This window comes from Apostichopus japonicus, chromosome 22 (genome assembly GCF_037975245.1).
Source record: "Apostichopus japonicus isolate 1M-3 chromosome 22, ASM3797524v1, whole genome shotgun sequence".
Taxonomy (NCBI): Eukaryota; Metazoa; Echinodermata; class Holothuroidea; order Aspidochirotida; family Stichopodidae; genus Apostichopus; species Apostichopus japonicus.
Genome location: NC_092582.1, coordinates 2,928,195 through 2,955,210, shown reverse-complemented (window position 1 = coordinate 2,955,210; position 27,016 = coordinate 2,928,195). Strand labels below are relative to the sequence as shown.

Below are 27,016 nucleotides of genomic sequence, written 5' to 3'. Positions count from 1 at the left end.
TTAGATACAAAGGGATGGAGTAGAGACAAAGATGATGGACATTGTTAGATACAAAGGGATGGAATGGAGACAACGATGGATATTGAGACAAAGACGGATATTATTAGGTATTAAGGGATGGAAAGGAGACAAAGATGATGGATATTGTTAGATACAAATGGATGGAATGGAGACAACGATGGATTTTGTAAGATACAAAGGGATGGAATGGAGACAAAGATGATGGATATTGTTAGATACAAAGGGATAGAATGGAGACAAAGATGATGGATATTGTTAGATACAAAGGGATAGAATGGAGACAAAGATGGATATTGTAAGATACAAAGGGATGGAATGGAGACAAAGATGATGGATATTGTTAGATAGAAAGGGATGGATGGAGACAAAGATGGATATTGTTAGATACAAAGGGATGGAATGGAGACAAAGATGGATTTTGTAAGATACAAAGGGATGGAATGGAGACAAAGATGATGGATATTGTTAGATACAAAGGGATAGAATGGAGACAAAGATGATGGATATTGTTAGATACAAAGGGATAGAATGGAGATAAAGACAATGATATTGTTAGATACAAAGGGATGGAATGGAGACAAAGATGACGGATATTGTAAGATACAAAGGGATGGAATGGAGACAAAGATGGATATTGTTAGATACAAAGGGATGGAATGGAGACAAAGATGATGGATATTGTTAGATAGAAAGGGATGGATGGAGATAAAGACAATGATATTGTTAGATACAAAGGGATGGAATGGAGACAAAGATGACAGATACTGTAAGATACAAAGGGATGGAATGGAGACAAAGATGGATATTGTTAGATACAAAGGGATGGAATGGAGACAAAGATGATGGATATTGTTAGATACAAAGGGATGGAATGGAGACAAAGATGGATATTGTTAGATACAAAGGGATGGAATGGAGACAAAGATGACGGATATTGTTAGATACAAAGGGATGGAATGGAGACAAAGATGACAGATATTGTAAGATACAAAAGGATGGAATAGAGACAAAGATGGATATTGTTAGATACAAAGGGATAGAATGGAGACAAAGATGACGGATATTGTAAGATACAAAGGGATGGAATGGAGACAAAGATGGATATTGTTAGATACAAAGGGATGGAATGGAGACAAAGATGAAGGATTTTGTTAGATACAAAGGGATGGAAAGGAGACAAAGATGACGGATATTGTTAGATACAAAGGGATGGAATGGAGACAAAGATGACGGATATTGTTAGATACAAAGGGATGGAATGGAGACAAAGATGACGGATATTGTAAGATACAAAGGGATGGAATGGAGACAAAGATGACGGATATTGTTAGATACAAAGGGATGGAATGGAGACAAAGATGACGGATATTGTTAGATACAAAGGGATGGAATGGAGACAAAGATGGATATTGTTAGATACAAAGGGATGGAATGGAGACAAAGATGACGGATATTGTTAGATACAAAGGGATGGAATGGAGACAAAGATGACGGATATTGTAAGATACAAAGGGATGGAATGGAGATAAAGACAATGATATTGTTAGATACAAAGGGATGGAATGGAGACAAAGATGACGGATATTGTAAGATACAAAGGGATGGAATGGAGACAAAGATGGATATTGTTAGATACAAAGGGATGGAGTGGAGACAAAGATGATGGATATTGTTAGATAGAAAGGGATGGAATGGAGACAAAGATGGATATTGTTAGATACAAAGGGATGGAATGGAGACAAAGATGAAGGATATTGTTAGATACAAAGTGATGGAATGGAGATAAAGACAATGATATTGTTAGATACAAAGGGATGGAATGGAGACAAAGATGACGGATATTATTGGATACAAAGGGATGGAATGGAGACAACGATCTCTATGAAATTTTAATGAAATAGGGCCCTGGTCTCAAAGTCCACAGTGTGGATTTGTAACTACAGACACTAATGCCAATTAAATGCACTAGTCCTCTTGATTAGAGCCTTGTACTAATATTAGCGCCTTTTTAGGACTGTGTTGATATTGGAGGTACAGTATAAATGTTTTCTGATTGATTGATTGATTGATGATAATCATTAAATTTTATACTTGTAACTCATATTGTTGTACTTGTACAATAAGTTTGAAGTCTAACTAGATTTTCCTGACAAAACGTAACATGGAACTTGGCTGAAATGGCAGCTAAATATGAATGAAACAATATTTTGGACATATGACAAGCCAAATAGGTTTCATCAATACAAAAAAAAACTTTCAAGAAATTATCAAGTTCCTATAATAAGTAATATGAAAATTTTGAAATTATTTGACTGTAATTAAAACCCCTTATTGATATTGATTAGTTATTTCTTCACAATTGTTCGTTAGGTGAGTGAATTGGGTCTCGTCTCTATGAGTTTATTTGCATTCATATTGTGAATGAATAAAATAATTATTGATAATTCCAAAATATCAAAAGAAATGTCTGAAATTTAGAAACTAAAAATGCGAAAAAAAGGTTTAGATCACTGTATAAAATATGTTAAGTGAAGAAAGGGATAATTCTACAAACCTCTTCATATTTTTTGATGTCTCCATCCTCTTCCCGCTCCTCATCCTCATTGGTCACTTCATCAGCATCTTCCTTGCCACAACTCCATCCATGGAGGTACAGGACTCTGTCTAGCTTCTTTCCAGCCTTTCGGTAACACTGTCTTTTGGATTCGTCCATCTCTGGAAGTGCTTCTATTTCCGATTTCAAATGGTTCAGTTTTGATTGTAGATAGTCCTGGTGGTATGGGTAGAAGGTGGGTTGCTCCTTCAATCTCCTTTCTTCTTCTTCGTTAGTAGGCATTAAATTAGTCAAGGAATCATCTGAGTAAACAGCTCTCTGGACCTGGTTGCCTGAAATGTAGCCGCTTGAGTCACTCTTCTTGCCGATTATATCCAGAGTCTTCTGTTGACAGACTTCCTCACCTGTATCTCTAAATGGCCCTTCTAGTTGAACATCTCCTGTTGAACTCTTGTGTTGACAGACTTCCTCACCTGTATCTCTAAATGGCCCTTCTTGTTGAACATCTCTTGTTGAACTCTTGTGTTGACAGACTTCCTCACCTGTATCTCTGTATGGCCCTTTTTGTTGAAAAACTCCTGTTGAACTCTTGTGTTGACAGACTTCCTCACCTGTATCTCTACATGGCCCTTCTTGTTGAACAACTCCTGTTGAACTCTTGTGTTGACAGACTTCCTCACCTGTATCTCTAAATGGCCCTTTTTGCTGAACAATTCCTGTTGAACTCTTGTGTTGACAGACTTCCTCGCCTGTATCTCTAAATGGCCCTTCTTGTTGAACAACTCCTGTTGAACTCTTGTGTTGACAGACTTCCTCACCTGTATCTCCAAATGGCCCTTCTTGTTGAACAACTCCTGTTGAACTCTTGTGTTGACAGACTTCCTCACCTGTATCTCTAAATGGCCCTTTTTGCTGAACAATACCTGTTGAACTCTTGTGTTGACAGACTTCCTCGCCTGTATCTCTAAATGGCCCTTCTTGTTGAACAACTCCTGTTGAACTCTTGTGTTGACAGACTTCCTCACCTGTATCTCTGTATGGCCCTTCTTGTTGAAAAACTCCTGTTGAACTCTCGTGTTGACAGACTTCCTCAACTGTATCTCTAAATGGCCCTTCCTGTTGAACAACTCCTGTTGAACTCTTGTGTTGACAGACTTCCTCACCTGTATCTCTAAATGGCCCTTCTAGTTGAACATCTCCTGTTGAACTCTTGTGTTGACAGACTTCCTCACCTGTATCTCTAAATGGCCCTTCTTGTTGAACATCTCTTGTTGAACTCTTGTGTTGACAGACTTCCTCACCTGTATCTCTGTATGGCCCTTTTTGTTGAAAAACTCCTGTTGAACTCTTGTGTTGACAGACTTCCTCACCTGTATCTCTACATGGCCCTTCTTGTTGAACAACTCCTGTTGAACTCTTGTGTTGACAGACTTCCTCACCTGTATCTCTAAATGGCCCTTTTTGCTGAACAATTCCTGTTGAACTCTTGTGTTGACAGACTTCCTCGCCTGTATCTCTAAATGGCCCTTCTTGTTGAACAACTCCTGTTGAACTCTTGTGTTGACAGACTTCCTCACCTGTATCTCCAAATGGCCCTTCTTGTTGAACAACTCCTGTTGAACTCTTGTGTTGACAGACTTCCTCACCTGTATCTCTAAATGGCCCTTTTTGCTGAACAATACCTGTTGAACTCTTGTGTTGACAGACTTCCTCGCCTGTATCTCTAAATGGCCCTTCTTGTTGAACAACTCCTGTTGAACTCTTGTGTTGACAGACTTCCTCACCTGTATCTCTGTATGGCCCTTCTTGTTGAAAAACTCCTGTTGAACTCTCGTGTTGACAGACTTCCTCAACTGTATCTCTAAATGGCCCTTCCTGTTGAACAACTCCTGTTGAACTCTTGTGTTGACAGACTTCCTCACCTGTATATATAAATGGCCCTTCTTGTTGAACAACTCCTGTTGAACTCTTGTGTTGGCAGACTTCCTCACCTGTATCTCTAAATGGCCCTTCTTGTTGAACATCCCCTGTTGAACTCTTGTGTTGACAGACTTCCTCAACTGTATCTCTAAATGGCCCTTCTTGTTGAACATCTCCTGTTGAACGCTTCTGTTGACAGACTTCCTCACCTTTATCTCTTAATGGCCCTTCTTGTTGAACATCTCCTGTTGAACGCTTCTGTTGACAGACTTCCTCACCTGTATCTTTAAATGGCCCTCCTTGTTGAACAACTCCTGTTGAACTCTTGAATTGACAGACTTCCTCACCTGTATCTTTAAATGGCCCTTCTCGTTGAACATCTTCTGATGGACCCTTCTTGATCGCTGATCCATCTGCCCGACCGATAAATCTGCCTCCACCTCTGAAAGCAACCTGAGGTAAATTTAAAGCACTCTGTCGTAATACGACGGTCTCAGCGTCTCTCCCTGAGACAACTTTATGTCTTGCACTAACTCGACCAGTTTCACATCCTTTTGTCTGGCTAACATCACATTCATTCATATTAGCATCAAATTTACTATCTGCTCCATCAGGTCTTGTTCCCAAGATGGCTTCCCTAACTCCACACCACTCGATACTACCGTCCTCACACCTGATAATACCGTCCAACTCATCCTTGGACTGTAGATTGCTTCTAAACTCCCCAACCTCCTTTTCAAAGTTTGTCTCCATTTGGCCATGATCTGCAGAATGTATGAAATTCCACTGAGTAGGGGAATCTGGAGTGGACAGAGGTTTATAGACTGTATTAGAATCTAGAGATGATCCGGTGGGTGTCACTGAGGAACATCTCTCACCTATGAGCGCTGTTTTCGAATTGAAGGAATCTATGGAAGATTGAGTCGGAGTACTACTGGGAGGTATGCTAGTGACATCTCTGGAAGTACTCCTAACAGAATTACTGTTCAAAGACTGGCTTCCACTTGACAAGAAAATTCTGCAACTTTCATAGAGAGATGAGATCTTGGAATTAGCAGAGGCGAAGGTTAACTGACTAAATGCTGACGAAAGACTAAATGAAAATGATGACGTTGACCCAGATCTGGTTTTCCTCTGGTGTAATCTGGAGTTTCTAAACAGTTCCACGATTAAATAGTTGATAGGGAATGTGATGATGCTGCTCTCTACTCCAATCACTACGCTGCTCCATGAGAGACTGAGGGAACCGAATGAGATATTAGTTTCTTCGGTGGCGTATTGCTCGGGTACACCATAAAAGATGATATTTGACAGCATAGCCGTGAGAATTATCGCAAGACAGCAAGCAGCCCTCTGAAGGCGAGTAAAGGTGCTGTGAGCGGGGCGAACCATCACCGAGACCCAGAGGTGTTGGTCCTTGATGTCCCGCTGTATTTTCGAGAGGACCAGATGGTGAAAGTGGGTCAAATCTTCTTGGGAAGCTGTTGGGAAGGTCTTGTCTAGAGAGTCTTCCCCTATGCCGATTCCAAGCCAAGACTGACAGAGAAAGTACCACCATCCGTTGCTCTGAAGATCGTGAACAACGATACGACTGACATACCTGAAAGGAAGAGAAAGAGTGTTTGTATTAGATTCAATAGAGTCCACGTTGCTCTGAAAATCGTGAACAACGATACGACTGACATACCTGAAAGAGAGAGAGAAAGAGTGTCTGTATTAGATTCAATAAAGTCTACATATAACATCATAACATTCTATTGAGAGGAAACTAATTGAGGCCTATCAGAGAATGATTAATCTCTGATTTCTGATTGCTCATAAACAAAAGGGAAATTAAAGCAAAGACAGAATCAAGAAAACTATACTATACTATACTAAAAGTAACATCTTTGCTTTTCTTGAATGTCTATACAAGTTGTTTTTTGAGAAAAGATCAAAAACAGGTACTATTTTATTTTGACAAATTCTCCAGACCAGCTTTCTTGTGTCTTATAGCTCGATCAAGAAACGTCAGGCCAATTACTTTTACACATTCAAGTACATCTTCTTGGAAGAATACGTCAAGGGACAAGTACATTTCAGCCGGACCTATGTTTTGGTAAAATGACCATCATCAACTTACAAGCATTGGGTGATACACATCCACTCACCTTCAATCAATTGTATGAAATAAAGTGAGTTCAACAGTTGGATATGAAACGAGTCTATTTGGTGAGAAAAACACATGCATTTACTTTGTATATTTTATCTTTGACAAAATTAAGAATTGTTCATAGCTTATACGACAGTAATTATTCGAGTAGTAGTAGTAGCAGTAGTATTTGCAGTAGTAGTAGTATTTGAAGTGGTAGTAGTATTTGTATTTGTAGTAGTAGCAATAGTAATAGTATTAGTAGCACTAGTTAGCATTAGCTAAATAGTAGTAGTAGTGGTAATATTAGAGTAATAGTAGTATTTGTAATTGTAGTATATAGTAGCAGCAGTAGTAGTACTTAGTAGTATATAGTAGTAGTAGTATTTTTAGTAGCAGTAGTAATATTAGTAGTATTAGAGTAGTAGTAGTAATTGTATTAGTAGTTCAGTATACAGTATAATAGCAGCAGCAGTAGTAGTAGTATTAGTAGTATTAGATAAGTAGTATTTGTAGTAGTAGTATTTGTGGTAGCAGTAGTATATATTAGTAGTAGCATTTGCATTTGTAGTAGTAGTATTAGAGTAGTAGTAGTAGTATTTGTATTTGTAGTGTAAAGTAGTAGTAGTAGCACTTGTATTTGTAGTAGTAGTAGAAGTATTTTTATTTGTAGTAGTAGTAGTAGTATTTGTAGTAGTAGTAGTAGCATTTGTATTTGTAGTATATATTAGTAGAAGTATTTGTATTTGTAGTAGTAGTAGTAGTATATTGTAGTAGTACTTTTACTCAGCTATTACCAATCTGGATGGCTTCCAGAGTTGTCATGCCAAACCCTCAATGCCGTCAGTTCTCCAAGACTGCCATCGGTGGCAATCATAAAAGAGTCTGTGCCACCCCTCTCTAAGACAGGTCTATGGGGGGCCGTCAGCACATGAGGGTGACAAGAACCGTGGGTACCGTAAAGAGTGACGGTTACTGTCGAAGATGTTCCCGCCCCCCGGCGCATTCCGGTCATGACAGTGATGTGGTATTGATATTGTGCATCAGGGTCATTATCCGCTAAGTAAATTACTTCACTCTGAAATCAGAAAGAAGAGATTTGAAAGCATCTGGTTTGTGCTTGGAGCCAAATGCCCAGCAAATGCTTGCAAACATCAACTATTTAGCCTCTAGGCTTACAACACTACCATAGCAGAGGTGGCCTACATATCTTAGCCTTGCAGAGCTGTGCTTATTAAAAGTAGGGGTGAAGCTATCATTTCCATTGATTGATGGATCTTACTGCCTGCCAGCTTATGCCTTTTTAGATGCAAAGTTAAACTAATACAATGTTATTTGAGTTATAATCTGGCGATAATTAGAATATTGTATTGTATGAAAACTAGTCACTTCAAACAATAAATTATTGTCTATGCTCATGGTAGATTTCCATCAATTTAAAAAAACAGACATGTAAATATCAGATTGAAAAGCAAAAATTAAATTTGTCCTATTTATGATGATGGCAATATATAAAGATAAAGAGGATGGTCAGGCCCCTATAACTCTTATCCTACTGGAAGTCAACTTCAAATGGAAAGCCAAATTGCTCCTGAATGAGAATACAGCCTAACTTTGGGCTGTCATGAATTATACACAGAATATTCCGAAAGCTTGTAGCTAAAATTGCCATATAGTTTGCCTTTGCTAACTCTAAACAAAAAAAAGGGAAAAAAAATGCCAACTGCAAACTTGGAAGCATTTAGATGTTTTTCAAGGATAATTCTACTACCATTAACTTCCCATCTTCCTGTATCCACTTTCAATTCACTATGAATTGGTAGAATATGTCAGAAATAAACTCCACACTCGGTAAAGATGACTTCACCCAGACTGGAGATGAAAAAGGTAAAGCTCTTTTGTATTTCAGTCTCGAATATCTTCTTTAAAAATTCAACTCTTTATCTGAATTTATAAATTTTTCAATTATTGTTATTTAATATTTATTACCTCCTTCTCCTCTCTCCTGTCCTTCCTTCGAGCCCAAACGGCACAGAGCAAGAACACAGAGAAGACACTCAGCACTGTCATTGTGGTTACAGGATTTTCAAATAATTCTGCAAAGAGTAGTATGTCCTCTTTCAAGTTGATGGCATTTGGTAAAGGAATGACACCTCCGGCGAAGGTGGAGAGGTGATTGCAAACGCAATGAAGACGTTGAAGATCTGTCAGAGGGCCAGGCTGTTGGGTAAAGACAAATGAGGCAATAACTGATGGTAAATTAATAATCCTAACATCATACATTCATAATGTACCATCTATCTAGATAATCTATTCCCAGGACACAAGACACATAGACATTCAAAGAACCTTAAAATTTAAAGTGACATAAACAGACTTTTCAACTTTAGACGAACCTCGAACAAAGCAAGACCAGTTCATCTACGAAGGTCGAGTGATAGTCGGTTCCAAAGCTTTGTAGCCATAGCAACAAATTTAAGAATGATCAACATAATTGGAGGAGGACCTGAGAAATACCTCAAATTTGCAGCTGATGAGAAGAAGCAGTTGTACCTAGTATTAACCTGACCAGGCCACAGCATTATGGAGTGAATGATATGAAAATCAAACTGAGGTACTGATGGCATGACTTTGAGGATTTGATATCTCACGATCTAAGGCATCGAAGACTCGCCCCAAACCGCTTGCCTCGCTCTGAAAAACTTAACTTTCCTTTGCTTGCAAATGACGTTTTCTTCTTGTCGCTACAAAATGCAGACAGTAATGAAACGTGATACCTTGTTATCTTTTATCTAGACCAGAGATGTCCACGCTGCTATGTACACTGTGTTGTGGGTATTGACTGTAGCTGTATGTATTGACTGTACAGTAGTGTCTAATTACCGACGGTAGCAAGCTGTGTGTGTATTTTCTGGGATCGCTGGTGGTGTCTAAACACTTCTGTTACACCTCATTCGAAACTAGGTCAGATTACCGGCATGAGACGTTTCTTTGAGCGCGAGTCTTTACACCCTTTAACCTTTCTAGCTCTTTAGCTCTCTTGTTTGTAGGGATGGGAGAGATAAAGAGAGATAGAGAGAAGGGGGGAGGGGGTAGTTGGTATTGATGAATGTCACTGTTCTGTATGATAAACATTATGTTTATTAGGTTAATGTCTCTGTTAATAAAGTAGCATGCCACTTTGATAAAGCTGGTGACCAAACCATTTACTCACTTGACAACCATCTGTTTTCCAACTCTCACTGTGGACACTCCAGTAATAGCACTGGGGACTGTACGTCATGACCACAAGGTCCCAGTCTTCCGTCCAGTTCAAGGTACCGCCTAGTTCGATATTGATATAATAAGCCTCATTACCCCCTTCTAAGATGGTATCACCATCCAGTAATATACTGTACGGGTCTGCAGTCATGACCGAGGTCTCGTTCCATTCAATCTGTAGGGGGGATTCTTGGGGTAGTAGGAAGGAATGCAAGGCCTCAGTGCTGTTCAAGTCTTCATAAATCATAACTTTCATATTCGGTGTATCCGTTACTAAGTCATTCTTACTCTGGGCTCTGAGGTGAATCACCACAGCCGATGCCCCTTCGCTGATGTTGAACCCAAATAATTTATCCCCCCTACGGAAATTGTCCTTCGCTTTTAAGGTGACAGACTCAGCATCGATATCATTCTCCAGGAAGAGGTTGACACCATCTGTCAGTCCGGACACCTCCAGTGTTTCATTTTCGCTTTTGATGATATCCAGAGATGTCACATGACTGCTGATGGAAGTGTTTACAGATGACCAAGGGAATGGATTCCTTTCATAATGATGGACCTGGGTGCACCAAAAGAGTATCCAATAATAGAACAAAACTACCAAAAGAAGGTTCAGTTACATATTAAAAGACAATTACATTTTTTTTTAATTCACGCTTTCAACAACAGGCAGTTGATTAACATTTCTGATAGATAGTGTTTAATTGGAACAACTGATTCAAAGGTTGCACCTAATTATTAATTTGCATTAGCCTCACAGGTTTGAAAGGAGAGTCACATAACTAAACAGATCTCAATTAAATTTGTTACATGTCTTCATTTCTTTACAAAGGTGTTGCTCTAATGCATTGATGTATATATATATATATACTTGAGACACATACAGTAGATAAATAGCATTGAGATACATATATATATAGCATTGATATGCATAGATATAACATTGAGACACATTGATATATAGCATTGAGAAACATAGATATATATCCTTGAGACACATAGATATATAGCATTGAGACACATAGATATATAGCATTGAGACACATAGATATATATCCTTGAGACACATAGATATATAGCATTGAGACGCATAGATATATAGCATTGAGACACATAGATATATAGCATTGAGATGCATAGATATATAGCATTGAGATGCATAGATATATAGTATTGAGACACATAGATATAGCATTGAGATGCATAGATATATAAGCATGGAGACACATAGATATACTGTAGCATTGAGACATAGATATATAGCATTGAGATGCATAGATATATAGCATTGAGACACATAGATAGGTAGCATGGAGACACATAGATATATAGCATGGAGACACATAGATATAGCATTGAGACATAGATATATAACACTGAGACACAGATTTATAGCATTGAGACACATAGACATGTAGCATTGAGACATAGATTTATAGCGTTGAGACACATAGCTATATAGCATTGAGACACGTAGATATATAGCATTAACACAACACTACGACTTGAACTTTAACGAGGGCTATATATTGCAAGGCTACATTGCCATGTATCATGAAAATGGTAAACACTCGGCTTGGTATTTTATGTGTCATTTAGCCATTATAACCAGATTGTTATCTGTCAATTTTCCCTTTCTTGATGTAACATATTAACAAAGTTGTCAGGAATTGGGACCTACATAGATTGTAGATGTTTTTTAAACTTACGTGGGCATCTAATATGGCATCATATGAGTTCACGCCGTCGTCTCCAGACATCAAGTCCTGTGCATTTCTGAAGTCCTGCGGTAATTTAACGAAGGTACTCCTCTCTGGTATCTCAAACGATTTCCCGTCCAATTCCCACTTCTCCAGTCTGTTCAAGAGCACCTCCACTTGATCTGTTTTCAAGACTGTTGCTTCCTCTCCGGGGACTTTATTATGTAAAATGGCGCCCTCTATACTCTTCAATGTTTCCATGGAACTCAAGGTCACCTGTCGTGTCTGGAAAGAGATGGAAGAAAAGTTGCAATGATACTCTGCCCTGTCTAAACACTGCTCGTTTTAAATGTCCCATAATCAATTCATTTTGAATTACAGTTCTCTGGTACATATGATAATTGTTACCGTGTTTTTATTTCAGCTTTTTCTGCCCAAGATGTCAAACTTCAAAGCAATTTATATACAAAATGAACTTGTTTTCTTGGGAGTGAAAATGAGCGATTCCAAAAAAATAAAAAAAAACTTTACTAGGTGTTTTTAGGCATAATTCACATTGCATCACTAGCAATGTTCAAAAATTGTTATTGTCATAAATTAAGTATACCGTTATCGCCTGAATCACCGTCTATCTGCCAAGATGTAATGCTTCAAAGCTTTCCCTTACAGCATGCAATGCACTCATTTTCTTGGATTGCACAAAAAACGAGTGATTCTTATGGAAAGTTTATTTGGGTCTTCGAATCTTTGCAGTGGACAAGCAATCAGCTGCTGTAGGTTCTATACATGGCAGATTTATCATTTTATTAAAAGGTGAACTGTAATTCAACTCACATTTACAGAGGTTGCATCCTCTCCAGAATTGTAAGACCTCTCTTCGGTATCCATTGGTGATTCACGGGCTGCAGCACCCAAGATGTTAGCAAGTCCCACAACCAATTGCCTGTTAGACATTTATTAATTACATGTTACAATGTATTAATAACATCACCAACAAAACATAACAGTTGAATGGGTAGATCTTTGAAAAATAGCTATGTTAACTGGTGCTTCTAAAGACTTCTCTTTTAAGTTTTTGTTCAAGTTTCGAAAAAGATGTTAATGAGCTGAACAGTGGAAATCTAATACAGAAAGGTGCTGATTATTATTGATTTCATGTTTAAATGTTCAAGAGCTAATGTAAGGTGGATCCGCCAGATATGCTCCGCCATGCAGGGTCTGAATGGGGGTCAGGTACCCAACCAGATACCTGTCAGCTCCCTAATGCCAGCAAAATCTACAGAGAGTTATGTTGAGTTATTGACGTGGAGTACTCATCATCATCTGGAACAGCCTGTGTACCTGTCGCGACTTCTCTTGCCATACATTCCAACTCGCACACTTTGTTCGTCAAAATAACTGTATTTAACTGTTCCTAAACCACGCTTGAAGACCTATGGTTACAGAAGCTTCAAATACTCTGGCTCTTATCTCTGGAACAAGTGACCAGATCACATTGAAACTTGCTCTAAACTTTCTACATTCAAAAGTCTACTTAAGACCCATCTTTTCACTTGTTCTTTTGTAAATTAATCTGCTTTCTCTATAAAGCGCCTTGAGCAGTGACATTTGTTTACTGATTTGGCGCTATATAAGTCTCATTTATTATTATTATTATTACTTCCCCACCATCAACCTCCTCTTGAAAAGATATTAAAAGCAAATTTGAAAGCTAGTAGAGTAGGGGTAAATTGTACTTACCTGGCAGTCCCTTCAATGGTGACAGCACTAGCTCCTGCCATAGATTGGTCATGAGCCTGGGCCTGCAGAAACCTTCCCATCTTCTCGTACATTGCTGATGCAGAAAGCTGATATAAAAAAAATACAAAATCCGTCATTCCTCACTGACGCGGTGTTTGAATCTGCGATATAAACTTTCATTTCCACAAGTTAGATTATAAATGCAATAGTTGTATCGTAAAAATTCTGACTGCAGAGAGCCATAAAAGAAAAAAGTCTCCACGACAAGAGACAAGAAGTAGATTGAAACAAATAGCAAAAGTCATTCTGTGACTTGAACGATGAACTGAAATAAAAGACATGTATGAAATGAATTGTTCAAACGTAGAGCACACTGCAATGAATGACACTGAATGAAATAATACAATGATACTGTTTCTGTTTATAATAGAGAGCGATCCGTTACCTGAGCGACGGCAGATATCTCGGTATTTTCTTGGGTTACCTCAGCAACAGCAGCAGAGGTAAGCTGGAGTGATTCTAGATCACGGATCTCCACTTGATTAAGGTTTGTTATCAGCTGCTCCCTGACCTGTGATTTCAAAGAAAAGCATTTTCTGAGTAAAACTCTGGAAATCGATGCCGTCATTATAACCAAAATTGAAAGATATTCTTTTTTAAGGAAAGTCATCTAAGATGAAGCAAGGACACAGACAGGTAAGTTAAAGGGTGTGAAGACTCGCGCACAAAGAAACGTCTCATGCCGGTAATTTGACCTAGTTTCGAATGAGGTGTAACAGAAGTGTTAGACACCACCAACGATCCCAGAAAATACACACACAGCTTGCTACCGTCGGTAATAAGACACTAGTGTACAGTCAATACATACAGCTACGGTCAATACCCACAACACTGTGTACATAGCAGCGATGGACATCTCAGGTCTAGATAAAAGATAACAAGGTATCACGTTTCATTACTGTCTGCAGTTTGTAGCGACAAGAAGAAAACTTCACTTGCAAGCAACGGAAAGTTAACTTTTGCAGAGGGCGGCACATGATTTGGGGCGAGCCTTCAATGCCTTTAAGTTCACTGTGCTGATACACTCTCAGCTTAAGTACCCATTATATTGGGACTGTGACCATGATGGTGTTTAGGTCTTTAGTCCAATATCAGGTTCCCTTTGACAAAGAACAAAACATACATATTATGGTCTCAGCTGGCAATAGCCAAATAAAAAAATTGATGGACTTGAACTGATGGCAGGGAAACTTTGTGCGTTTTTTTTTCCGGTTGTCCTTCGAACAATTAAGTCTATCTTTATGGTTGTCTGAACGGCAAATTCGTCCAGTAAAAAGAGGTAGCAAAGTAAAACTAAATGACCAATATGCAGTACACTGTAGGAGAGATTTGTCTATAGGTTTGGTGAATAGAACACTATCTTTGGGCCAGTAAAACTCCCCTTCGGATGGATCATAAGGCCTACCACTATAGTTTTGTTTTATATCAGTATCGCCCAAGATACCAGCGCTGCAAGACGCCAACTCATTAGTTTAACCTATCTATGAGGGATATTTATTTACAATGCAAACTTAATTTGAAATAAAAGACCAGTTGTTTGTCGCCTCAGACGATCAAATAAAAAAATTGAGCTGGAATGGTATCTCAATTGAATTACAGAAAAGAAAAGGAATGAATGGAAAAGTGAGAAATCCACTATAAGCGACTCAGGAGAAGTGAAGTGTGATAAACAATGAACTTTTCTTGTAAAAATGTATAACTATCTATCCCCAGACCACCTCTTGCCTGCCATCCCAATCACAACCCTATAATTAAACCTAACATCCTTTACAAGGCTCAGATTAAATCCTCTGTAAGGATTAAATCCTCTGTAAGATTAGACGGTTAGAACTACTTCACCTGTATTCTTGCCCCTCCCAATCACATACCTATAATTAAACCTAACATCCTTTACATGGCTCAGATTAAATCCTCTGTAAGGATTAAATCCTCTGTAAGATTAGACGGTTAGAACTACTTCACCTGTATTCTTGCCCCTCCCAATCACATACCTATAATTAAACCTAACATCCTTTACATGGCTCAGATTAAATCCTCTGTAAGGATTAAATCCTCTGTAAGATTAGACGGTTAGAACTACTTCACCTGTATTCTTGCCCCTCCCAATCACATACCTATAATTAAACCTAACATCCTTTACATGGCTCAGATTAAATCCTCTGTAAGGATTAAATCCTCTGTAAGATTAGACGGTTAGAACTACTTCACCTGTATTCTTGCCCCTCCCAATCACAACCCTATAATTAAACCTAACATACTTTACATGGCTCAGATTAAATCCTCTGTAAGGATTAAATCCTCTGTAAGATTAGACGGTTAGAACTACTTCACCTGTATTCTTGCCCCTCCCAATCACAACCCTATAATTAAACCTAACATCCTTTACAAGGCTCAAATTAAATCCTCTGTAAGGATTAAATCCTCTGTAAGATTAGACGGTTAGAACTACTTCACCTGTATTCTTGCCCCTCCCAATCACAACCCTATAATTAAACCTAACATACTTTACATGGCTCAGATTAAATCCTCTGTAAGGATTAAATCCTCTGTAAGATTAGACGGTTAGAACTACTTCACCTGTATTCTTGCCCCTCCGAATCACAACCCTATAATTAAACCTAACATCCTTTACATGGCTCAGACTAAATCCTCTGTAAGGATTAAATCCTCTGTAAGATTAGACGGTTAGAACTACTTCACCTGTATTCTTGCCCCTCCCAATCACAACCCTATAATTAAACCTAACATCCTTTACAAGGCTCAGATTAAATCCTCTGTAAGGATTAAATCCTCTGTAAGATTAGACGGTTAGAACTACTTCACCTGTATTCTTGCCCCTCTCATTCACAACCCTATAATTAAACCTAACATCCTTTACATGGCTCAGATTAAATCCTCTGTAAGGATTAAATCCTCTGTAAGATTAGACGGTTAGAACTACTTCACCTGTATTCTTGCCCCTCCCAATCACAACCCTATAATTAAACCTAACATCCTTTACATGGCTCAGATTAAATCCTCTGTAAGGATTAAATCCTCTGTAAGATTAGACGGTTAGAACTACTTCACCTGTATTCTTGCCCCTCCCAATCACAACCCTATAATTAAACCTAACATCCTTTACATGGCTCAGATTAAATCCTCTGTAAGGATTAAATCCTCTGTAAGATTAGACGGTTAGAACTACTTCACCTGTATTCTTGCCCCTCCCAATCACAACCCTATAATTATACCTAACATTCTTTACATGGCTGAGATTAAATCCTCTGTAAGATTAGACCGCAAGAACTACTTCACCTGTATTCTTGTTTCTCTCTCTTCGTTGTCCTCATCATCGCTGTCGTCGCTCTCTGTCTTTGAGTTTAGAATCGAGGACACAGTCGTGATGAGCTGGGTGGCAGCTTGTGTGTCACCAGATTTCAAGAGATGTTGCATGTCACTGTCTTCCCCTTGGGTCATATTAATCACTTGGTTAAACATTTCAGAAGCTTCTTTCGGAGGCGGTTCTTTCACCTAAAGTAGCAAAGGTAACACAACGCAACTTTTTTTTTGTTTAAATAGCAGTGTTTTGCGCTAGTCTAACTTAAACTACTGAAATTACTAAAATGATGTAAATGTAACAATACATTGTGGGCAAACATAGACATAGCAGGTTTGAAGACATATTTAGAAAAAAAAAGTTGTATTTGACTGGCAAATAACAAGAATGTAATTGGAGCATAATAGTAAAGTTTGCATATAAGTCCTATATTTAATGTTGGAGGTATTGGTAGTCAAAACGTTGTCACTTTTGCTGTGTACCAACCGTGAATATGAAGCAACCTTGTAAAATGTTTTAGATTGCAGACTGAAAAATGTGTTCATTTGATGGCTTGATGCAGAATTAGATTCCAAACTTTACCTATAGGGCAGGGAGAAGGGGGAGAAGGGGGAGAGGGGGAGAAGGGGGAGAAGGGGGGAAGGGGGAGAGGGGGGGCAGTGGTGCCCATTTTTCAAATATGATGAAACAAGAACTCCAATCGAAGCATAAATTAAAGACTCACAGTAGCGTTTAGATATGAAACAGTTGAAGCTCCAAAGGCGTCTCTGACAATGAGGGCGATGTTTACAATGTAATCCCTGGAAGGTGATCCAACCGGTAGGAGGGTTGGAGGGAAGATCGAATCCACCCCAAAATGGAGCAGAGAACCTGAAAACAAGTCAAGGATTCAAGGATGTCGATATCAAAGTTTACCACCAGTCTTGTGGAGTTCAACTTAAAAATAGAAAAAATTTAAAATACTTTTCATGAGATTTGTGAAGTTAGAGGATGATGGCTCATGGAATCTTCTGATCCATCCTTCACCATTTGAAGAAGTCTATAAGATAGATACTGGTTATCTGTCCAGTGCCTGCTGCTTCAGATCAGGCAGCTCACATGTGACCCTCTTTGAGGATTAAATCATTGCAAGGCTACATTTTAAAGGCATTGAAGACTCGCCCCAAACTGCGTGCCACGCTCTGAAAAAGTTAACTTTCCGTTGTTGCTAGTGAAGTTTTCTGCTTGTCGCTACAAAATGCAGACAGTAATGAAACGTGATACCTTGTTATCTTTAGCTGGACCTGAGATGTCCATCGCTCTATCCCTTGTACACTGTGCTGTGGGTATTGACGGCAGCTGTATGTACTGACTGTGCACTAGTGTCTAATTACCGACGGTAGCAAGCTGTGTGTGTATTTTCTGGGATCAATGGTGGTGTCTAACACTTCTGTTACACCTCATTCGAAACTAGGTCAGATTACCGGCATTAGACGTTTCTTTTTGCGCAAGTCTTCACACCCTTTAAGCCTAGCAACTTCTCTGTAATCAAATCTAACAGGCTTTATCGTACGTATCCTACGCATGTGAACACACACACAGTGTCAAGACTGACTGCATTGATAGACCATAAAATAACTATTAAAACCACACTCTCATAGATTTTAAAAATGCAACACATTTTGTCAACAACATAGAGAGTGCAAAGCAATAGTATATAACACACTAGGAATATCATTTATAAAAATGGGTGAATGTTTGACCTAGTGCCAGAAAAATCAATACATTAGTCTCACATGGTGGGCCAACGACGGGATGCTTAATAACCAACAATGGTTTGTCCACAGTGTGGAATGTGCAATGTACAACGTATAAAAATACTTCTACCAAAGAGTAGATTATGCGAGTTGAAGGGACTGGGATCATTCAGATACGAATGTATTAACAGCGGAAGACGTATGTTGGACTTGCTAATAACTTTGTGTAATTCTGACCAAGCAATCCAGATATGTTTAGATACCCAGTACTCAATCTAACTGATAGACCTTCATGGTAATAACATACTAAGTTATATAAATTCTAATCCCATACCAAGACACAATTTGTACCTCACAACTTTCAAGCTAACTCTTTACTGTTTCATATGCAAATATTTGATACTTTCATCTAATTCTGTTCTTTCTGGTGCAATGTTTGAGCATGTTTTCACATAGATCCTTTAACCCTTTCATTTTGTTGCGCCCCCAGAGTGCAGGCTAAATAACACCAAGTTTAACACATGGATTTTTTTCATTTGATTTCAATGAGATGCCTGACTACGAGTCAGAATCAATCTCATTTAATACATGTATGAACAGCTGATGGCAAAAGTCAGCCTGTTAAAACAATTGTGGACTTCTTTACTTAATTACCAGATGTTTGACTGCTGTCCTCAACTATGTCACCAGTCATTAAACGGAGCTCGTAGGAAAATGGTGTGTCGCGATCATAGAATCTACTGCAACTGATGTAAAAGTATGTAAACAAGACTACGCCCTCGCTGGGTGCGATGAAACACCATCCTCCAGTCGGCGGAGAATTAATGCTGAAAGTAAACTCGGCAAAGTTTGTTGTTCCTGCCCAAGAGTAGGCTGTGTAAACAAAAGTCATTGACATAAAGAACACCATTGGTGATTATGATTATGTGTAAACAAAAGTCATTGACATTAAGAAAACTATTGGGGATTATGATTATGTGTAAACAGAAGTCATTGACATAAAGAACACCATTGGTGACTATAAGTTAATGTGTAAACAGAATTCATTGACATAAAGAACACCATTAGTGATTATGATAATGTGTAAACAGAAGTCATTGACATAAAACACCATTGGTGATTATGATTATGTGTAAACAAAGTCATTGACATAAAGAACACCATTGGTGATTATAATTATGTGTAAACAGAAGTCATTGACATAAAGAACACCATTTGTGACTAAGTTAATGTGTAAACAGAATTCATTGACAGAAAGAACACCATTGGTGATTATGATTATGTGTAAACAGAAGACATTGACAAAAAGAACACCATTGGTGATTATGATTATGTGTAAACAGAAGTCATTGGCATAAAGAACACCATTTGTGAATACAATTATGTGTAAACAGAAGTCATTGACATAAAGAACACAATTGGTCATTATGATTATGTGTAAACACTAAACAGAAGTCATTGACATAACGAACACCATTTGTGATTACGTTGATGTGTAAACAGAAGTCATTGACATAAAGAACACCATTGGTGATTATGATTATGTGTAAACACTAAACAGAAGTCATTGACATAAAGAACACCATTGGTGATTACAATTATGTGTAACCAGAAGTCATTGACATAAAGAACACCATTGGTGATTATGATTATGTGTAAACACTAAACAGAAGTCATTGACATTAAGAACACCATTTGTGATTACGTTGATGTGTAAACAGAAGTCATTGGCATAAAGAACACCATTGGTGATTTTGATTATGTGTAAACAGAAGTTATTGGCATTAAGAACACCATTGGTGATTATGTGTAAACAGAAGTCATTGATCATAAAGAACACCATTGGTGATTACAATTATGTGTAACCAGAAGTCATTGACATAAAAGAGACCATTTGGTGATTATGATTGTGTAAACAGAAGTCATTGACATAGAACACCATTGGTGATAATGTTAATGTGTAAACAGAAGTCACTGACATAAAGAACACCATTGGTGATTACGATTATGTGAAAACAAAAGTCTTGACATAGAACACCATTTTTGATTACGTTGATGTGTAAACAGAAGTCATTGACATAAAGAGCACCATTTGTGATTACGATTATGTGTAAACAGAAGTCATTGACATTAAGAACACCATTTGTGATTACGATTATGTGTAAACAGAAGTCATTGACATAAAGAACACCATTGGTGATTATGATAATGTGTAAACAGAAGTCATTGACATAAAGAACACCATTGGTGATTATGATTATGTGAAAACAAAAGTCACTGACATAAAGAACACCATTGGTGATTATGATAATGTGTAAACAGAAGTCATTGACATAAAGAACACCATTGGTGATTATGATTATGTGAAAACAAAAGTCACTGACATAAAGAACACCATTGGTGATTATGATTATGTGTAAACAGAAGTCAATGACATAAAGAACACCATTTGTGATTATGACTATGAAGTTACAAGTATTATGCATGCAAAACATAAGCTCTTAGTAATTTCAATATGGCTAAGCCTCTAGTTTTCATAGCTACCTCCTCTAGCCATAAAAATGTACAGGCGTTTTAAGAGAAATTGTCAGCAATGCTGTATTTATGTCATAACATGTGTTAGTAACCCTAATGTAGAGCCTAACTGTTCTTTTTAAATCTAATATCACAACTTATTATAGTAGCTAATCTGCTGCACTTTCATAGCTGCAGTACATCCTCCTAGCCTACTTTGCATAGATGAAGTTGGGCAGCAGGGATGGAGTGAAAGATATGCTTTAAAAAATAGCATACCCAGATATTAAGCTGCAGCACTGAAACTTTATACAATTTTTAATCTAAACTACAGACCCTCTATAGCCTTGTGTATGAGTACTTCAAAAATCCAAAAACAAGTTTTGACAAACGTAAATTCCTCTCTAGAACTATCCTCTAATCATCCCCCCCCCCCCAAAGAAAAGAAAGAACAAGTTAGCAATTCCTTCAAGAAAGCAAGAGTTCTTTTTAGGGGGTGGTGCAGGAGGGGGTGGTGCCAGTTAGAAGACTATGTACCTTGCATACTATTAACAAAAAAACATCACTCATCCAAGTTTCATTTGATACAACCCAGAATGCAGCAAGCATGGGATTTCAAGAGAGAATCAGCTGTTAATGTAATAAGTCAAATAGTACACATTTTACAACAATAAAAATGATTGGGAAATTATAGAAAATTCTAAAAATTTGGCCAAATCAAAATAAATTTTACCGGATATGAAACAAGTACACCATTCAGTATTAAACTATGAAAACAAGCGGATGCACTCACTATGAAGTCGAAGTACATAATCATCTACACCAGTGTCGGCCAAGACACCGGCCTTGATGACCAGATAAGCATTAAACTTCCCCGTCGTAGTGTCCCGTTTCCAGTCAAACTCCTTCGTGACCTCTGTCCCCACATCGGGTATCAGATCCCACTGGTAACGAGGGCGGGAAAATTCTGTGCAGTCTTCACACTTCCCAGAGACCACGAATCGCTCAGATGGGTTGAGATATTGATCGCAGTTATGGATGCACCTTAAACAAAAATAGGTTGTTGGAACACAAGCCAACTTTTGGGACAGAAAATGGGTGGGCCTCAGTGTGGGTAGGCCGGCTATACATGGATTTTGTAGGGTCGAGTGGTTGACTGGTACAGGAGTGGGGGGGGGGTTGGTGTGGGGGGATCAGATAATTATTAACTGTGTTTCTAGCTTTGAGAAATTATTCGTGAGTAACAATTAGGAGTTTGAAAAGATGCAAAACCTTAAGAACAATTAAACATTTAAATTTGCTGAAATAAATGTTAACTTAAATGTTGAACATAACTTACACAGCTGACTGAAAACCACTGTAATTTTTTTCTTTTCTCATAGAGTAGTGATTAGGCTAGCATTGAGCACCATCAATCCTATGACACAAAAGTGAGATCTTAATGACTGTATATGGTGATTAAATACAGATCTGGGTCAGCAGAAACCCCCTCTCCCCCCTCCTCCAGCCCACGACCCCTACCACTCAGCTGTGGAGGATGAAGGATGCTGAGGCATACCTGATGAGAACAGAAGGCACATCTCCCCCCTCCTCTAGCCCATGACCCCCCTACCACTCAGCTGTTGAGGGTGAAGGATGCTGAGGCATATCTGATGAGAACAGAAGGCACATCTCCCCCTCCTTCAGCCCATGACCCCCCCTACCACTCAGCTGTGGAGGGTGAAGGATGCCGAGTCATACCTGATGAGAACAGAAGGCACATCTCCGGGTAGAAGTCTGATCGTCTGCTCAGCTGTCACTGAAGTCCTTCCAGCTTTACCCAGCAGTAGCTTAAATGTGTATGTTTTGTTACCTTCCAATAGCTGTGCTGGAATACCGAGTGTTGACTGTGCAGTCACACCCATCAACTCATCACTTGAGATGCGATATCCTTTGCCAAAGCATCCACCTTCTGGTTGACGAAGAATACATGAGAAAAAAATAGCAATCAAATTTCCCTCTTTTTTTTCAGGATGTTTTTTTGGGGGGGAGGGGGGGGGCAATCAGCAGCTATCATATACCACCAAATACATTAACAAAAACAACCATATACTAAACTAATATCTATATAATCTATATATCATATAAATGAAAAATAGAGATCAACATGTAACAGGCCTCAAAATTACGGTCTATTTACTGGCTAAGTGCCAGTGGATATTCGCCATTTTCCAGTAGAAAGGAAAATGGGTTTGGAAATGTCTTGTCAGTTATAGACATTAAAAACAGAAACCTAGTTTAAGTATGTTAACAATTGTCAGTAAAAGAATCTACATGATTCCAGTACGTTCAGTTAACTAGTAAAATTTTTTTAAGCAGTGGCATTGTTTAGCAAGTCTCTAAACTTGTGAAATTCTTGGCCTGATAAAATGGCATTAAACTGGGATTGTTAAGAGTATCTTTGCTGTAAAATATTATTTTTATCATTAATTTCATACATTATAATCCTTTTCAATTCCATTTTAGTCCTCTTAGGACTTACTTGCATAATCCTTTTCCTCCAAATCGTCTGGAAAAGTCTCGTTTGACATTCTGCAGTACCATGAGAAAGTCAGTCCAGGATCAGAACCAAGAGTTGGTGATCTATCTGGGTCATACGAGATGGACCCATCAAGGCTCAAAGCCGAGTACCAACCTGCGAGAGTTAAAACAGGAACAAAAGCGGTTCCTTTATTACGAATTATGAAAGGTTTTGCAATGCTTGAAAACCATTTCTTTTTTATTAAAGGGTGTGAAGCACAAAGAAACATCTCATGCCGGTAATCTGACCTAGTTTTGAATGAGGTGTACCAGAAGTGTTAGACACCACCATCGATCCCAGAAAATACACACACAGCTTGCAACCGTCGATAATTAGACACTAGTGTACAGTCAATACAAACTGCTACGGTCAATACCCACAACACAGTGTACATAGCAGCGATAGACATCTCAGGTCTAGATAAAAGATAACAAGGTATCACGTTTCATTACTGCCTGCATTTTGTAGCGACAAGAAAACTTCTCTTGCAAGCAACAGAAAGTAAACTTTTTCAGAGGCGGCACAGGGTTTGGGACGAGTCTTCGATGCCTTTAAGGTCTGGTTCCAAAACCAACCCTGTATTAAACTATATGAGACACCCTTCCATTGACCATGAGCTGGTTCCATCGGATTAAATGATGAGATTTGTCTATACCACTCCTTTAAGCCTCAGTCACTTGTCAGTAGACTGTCCACCAAGCATTGTCATTCCTTGATGCTTCATTCAGTGCATATCGCAGCTGCTGGCCTATAGTCAGTCCACAATATAAACTGAGTTTTTAAAGGGTCGCCATCCGTATGTATAGACCCCAAATATGCCCCATGATTCAGATAATTGTCAATCATGCTCAAATTTTCAACAACCATTTTATTGCCATTCTTGTAAGTAATTATCCACATTTGTGATATTTAATTGTCTATTTTTAATACTCCTCAATATCTGGGGGTATAAATTAGAGGGTTGGGCTCCTATGGGAAACCACTTTTGAAAGTTTCAAGCGATACTTAGTGTGTTAAAATATGGGGCCGATGCTGATGATATTTAAATTGTTGTCATGTACACAGTAAATTTGGTGAGTTTGTACGGTGTCCGAGAAATTATAATTTTAAACAGTCAACCATTCTGTTTCTCTACTTTTGGCATCAAAGACAAGCAGAAATATTGGTTGGTCAGTCATAATATAATCCTGCCAAAAGAGTACCTGGCACATTGTAACACAAGGCAAAGAATGTAAACTCCTTAATCCTCAAAACATAATCAAAGTTCCTTCTTGATTAATGAACATCCTCATAAGCAAACTTGCTGTCCCGGATGTGTTTAGGTTTACAGTCTTGTTTCAGGGCCAAGGCCCTCTCACACGACTTTACAACCCTGGTCATTGGTAACTTGTCACACCTACACACCAAAGTGTGCACAATTCAATCAATCGCTCCTGGGCACCACAGTACACCACAACCATGTGTCCCACGAGGAACTCCCCATAGGGTGCAGCCACAAACCAGCGCACGCAACTATATTTACAAGTTACCTCGCAAGTCCCCATTTATACACCTGGGTGAAGAGAGGCAATGGAGATAAAGCACCTTGCCCAAGGACACAATGCAATGATCTGGCCAGGGCTCGAACCTGTAATCCTTAGATCACAAGTCCACTGCCTTAACCACTTGACCACAACGCCCTCACAACGCCCCAACAACGCCCTCCTTCATACAGCATGCAGGCTAAATATGTCCAACAGATGTTGCTATGCAGTTCCAGTCACTGACATTACACACATGAAACATCGTAACTTTTGTTGTTTCTGTTGCAATTCACACATGATATCACAGTCCATAGAAAGTGCAACAAGTATTAAATGTAAGATCCTGTCAAACAGCTTACGATGAGTATACTTTCTACTTGGGCAAATTTGTGTAAGATTCAATATAACATGTTGTTAGAAAATTTCAAAACCTCTTGTAATTCTTGTATCCATTACCAACAAAATCACTTTAATATTTTGCAATAGAGCTAATTTACTCACTTATAAGTCTTAAAGAGCCTCCCATTATCCTCGGTACCAAAGATTTAGGCACCACCTTTAGGTAGCTCTGGTCAAATTCCATCATGCCGACAGAACCATCTCTCCTCATTATAGCAGTCACGGTAATCTCTACCACATAGTCACCGTATTCCAGGGTGTACTTTGGGATGTAGCATTCGACCAATCGTGTCTCCACATCTCCTGCGAACTGGACCTCGTTGGCGATACTCGGGTAAGGGAACACCTTGTCAAGTTTGAACAGTCTCCAACGGTAGGTGGTGGACCCCGATCCCTGGCAGTCCACCGACACATCAGCATGCAGAATTACTGGGTGGGTCCTGACAAACGTGGGGGCCACGGTAAGGTTGCTAACGCCACTACTGATGTGAAGGTAGGGTATTTCACAGGGTTTCAGGTTTATTGTCACTTCAGTTAGAGTGGACAGGGAGGAAACCAGATTCCAACCGTATGCCATTGCTATATAATTGCCTTCAACTTCATATTGATGACTGAGAATTGCTGAATACTGTTCAGCAGGGTCAAAGGGTAAGAGGAGGCCAGGCTTCAGATATTCTACGGTTTCATCGAATTTCGTCAGATTTGAAATGGTGGTTGACTGTCCGTCACCAAAAGTCATACGAAACGACGAGTCTGTTCCGAGGCGTCCCACAAACAGAACGAAGGTGATATTCTGGTCCAGCATCAATGGTCCGTTATTCACGAGCAGCACATCTGCTACACTTTCAAGTGTCTCGACTGTCGTTGATCCCTTTTCCGTAAATATCATGTTAGTGACGGTTGCATCAATTGTGAAGATGCCGACGAACGGGAAAGTATAACTCCATCGACATGAAGTGGTGTTAGCGATTGTGTCATTGTTTACCTCCCAGGTGACCCATTGTACCGTTCCTTCTGACACAGAACAATTAAAGGAGACTGGATACTCCAGTGGGTACTTGTGGACATCATAAGGGCCAAGACTTATCCCTGCAGGGAAAAACAAAATCATCCTTACAGCCTGGTAAGAATAAGAGGACAGTAGCCGGTCAGAGGAACCAATTCATATCACTTTGACAATTAGCTGAATGGGTCAAGGGTCATGATTAGTCTCTTTGTATGCCCAAGTAACTTAAGGCTTTGCTGTCATTACACTTTCAATTGTTTTGTTTTTTTCAATTTCTTTATTCCAGTATAAATTACCAAATTTATAAATAGGACACAAAGTGTAGTATGTTTAATGTTGAGATGAGTTTCAAAGTTGAGCATAATTTCTTGATGATGTACTGACCATCTCAGTGAAAATAAATGTAACAAGCTATGAACATAATTTGTGTTCACTTATCTATGTGAAGACATGGCAATAAAAACAAGATCAGCTGGATTACAAAGATGTCTTCAATTCTACACAACTGTTTCGAGGAGCAAGTTTGAGTAACACCAAACTGAAGACAATTCAAAACCAAATTTGACACCCTC

The 27,016-nt window shown here is 38.7% G+C and overlaps 1 protein-coding gene across 3 annotated transcripts in view; it reads right to left on the bottom strand.

The window, feature by feature from the left end:
* Positions 1-27,016, bottom strand: part of LOC139964244 (uncharacterized) — a 74,686-nt gene that overhangs the window by 21,257 nt on the left and 26,413 nt on the right. The window contains exons 18-35 of one of the 3 annotated variants that reach the window (XM_071965699.1): positions 25,541-26,527; positions 23,478-23,630; positions 22,697-22,907; positions 21,750-22,000; positions 19,097-19,315; positions 17,431-17,576; positions 16,685-16,900; positions 13,773-13,898; positions 13,328-13,434; positions 12,422-12,530; positions 11,597-11,872; positions 10,138-10,446; positions 9,841-10,062; positions 8,616-8,846; positions 7,424-7,704; positions 5,030-6,182; positions 4,498-4,948; positions 2,576-3,738 (exon numbers count right to left, since the gene is read on the bottom strand). In XM_071965699.1, the coding sequence (XP_071821800.1) occupies positions 2,576-3,738; positions 4,498-4,948; positions 5,030-6,182; positions 7,424-7,704; positions 8,616-8,846; positions 9,841-10,062; positions 10,138-10,446; positions 11,597-11,872; positions 12,422-12,530; positions 13,328-13,434; positions 13,773-13,898; positions 16,685-16,900; positions 17,431-17,576; positions 19,097-19,315; positions 21,750-22,000; positions 22,697-22,907; positions 23,478-23,630; positions 25,541-26,527 (6,611 nt within the window). Of the gene's footprint in view, positions 1-2,575; positions 6,183-7,423; positions 7,705-8,615; positions 8,847-9,840; positions 10,447-11,596; positions 11,873-12,421; positions 12,531-13,327; positions 13,435-13,772; positions 13,899-16,684; positions 16,901-17,430; positions 17,577-19,096; positions 19,316-21,749; positions 22,001-22,696; positions 22,908-23,477; positions 23,631-25,540; positions 26,528-27,016 lie in introns of all 3 variants that reach the window. The other 2 variants (XM_071965698.1, XM_071965697.1) reach the window with 2 other exon arrangements.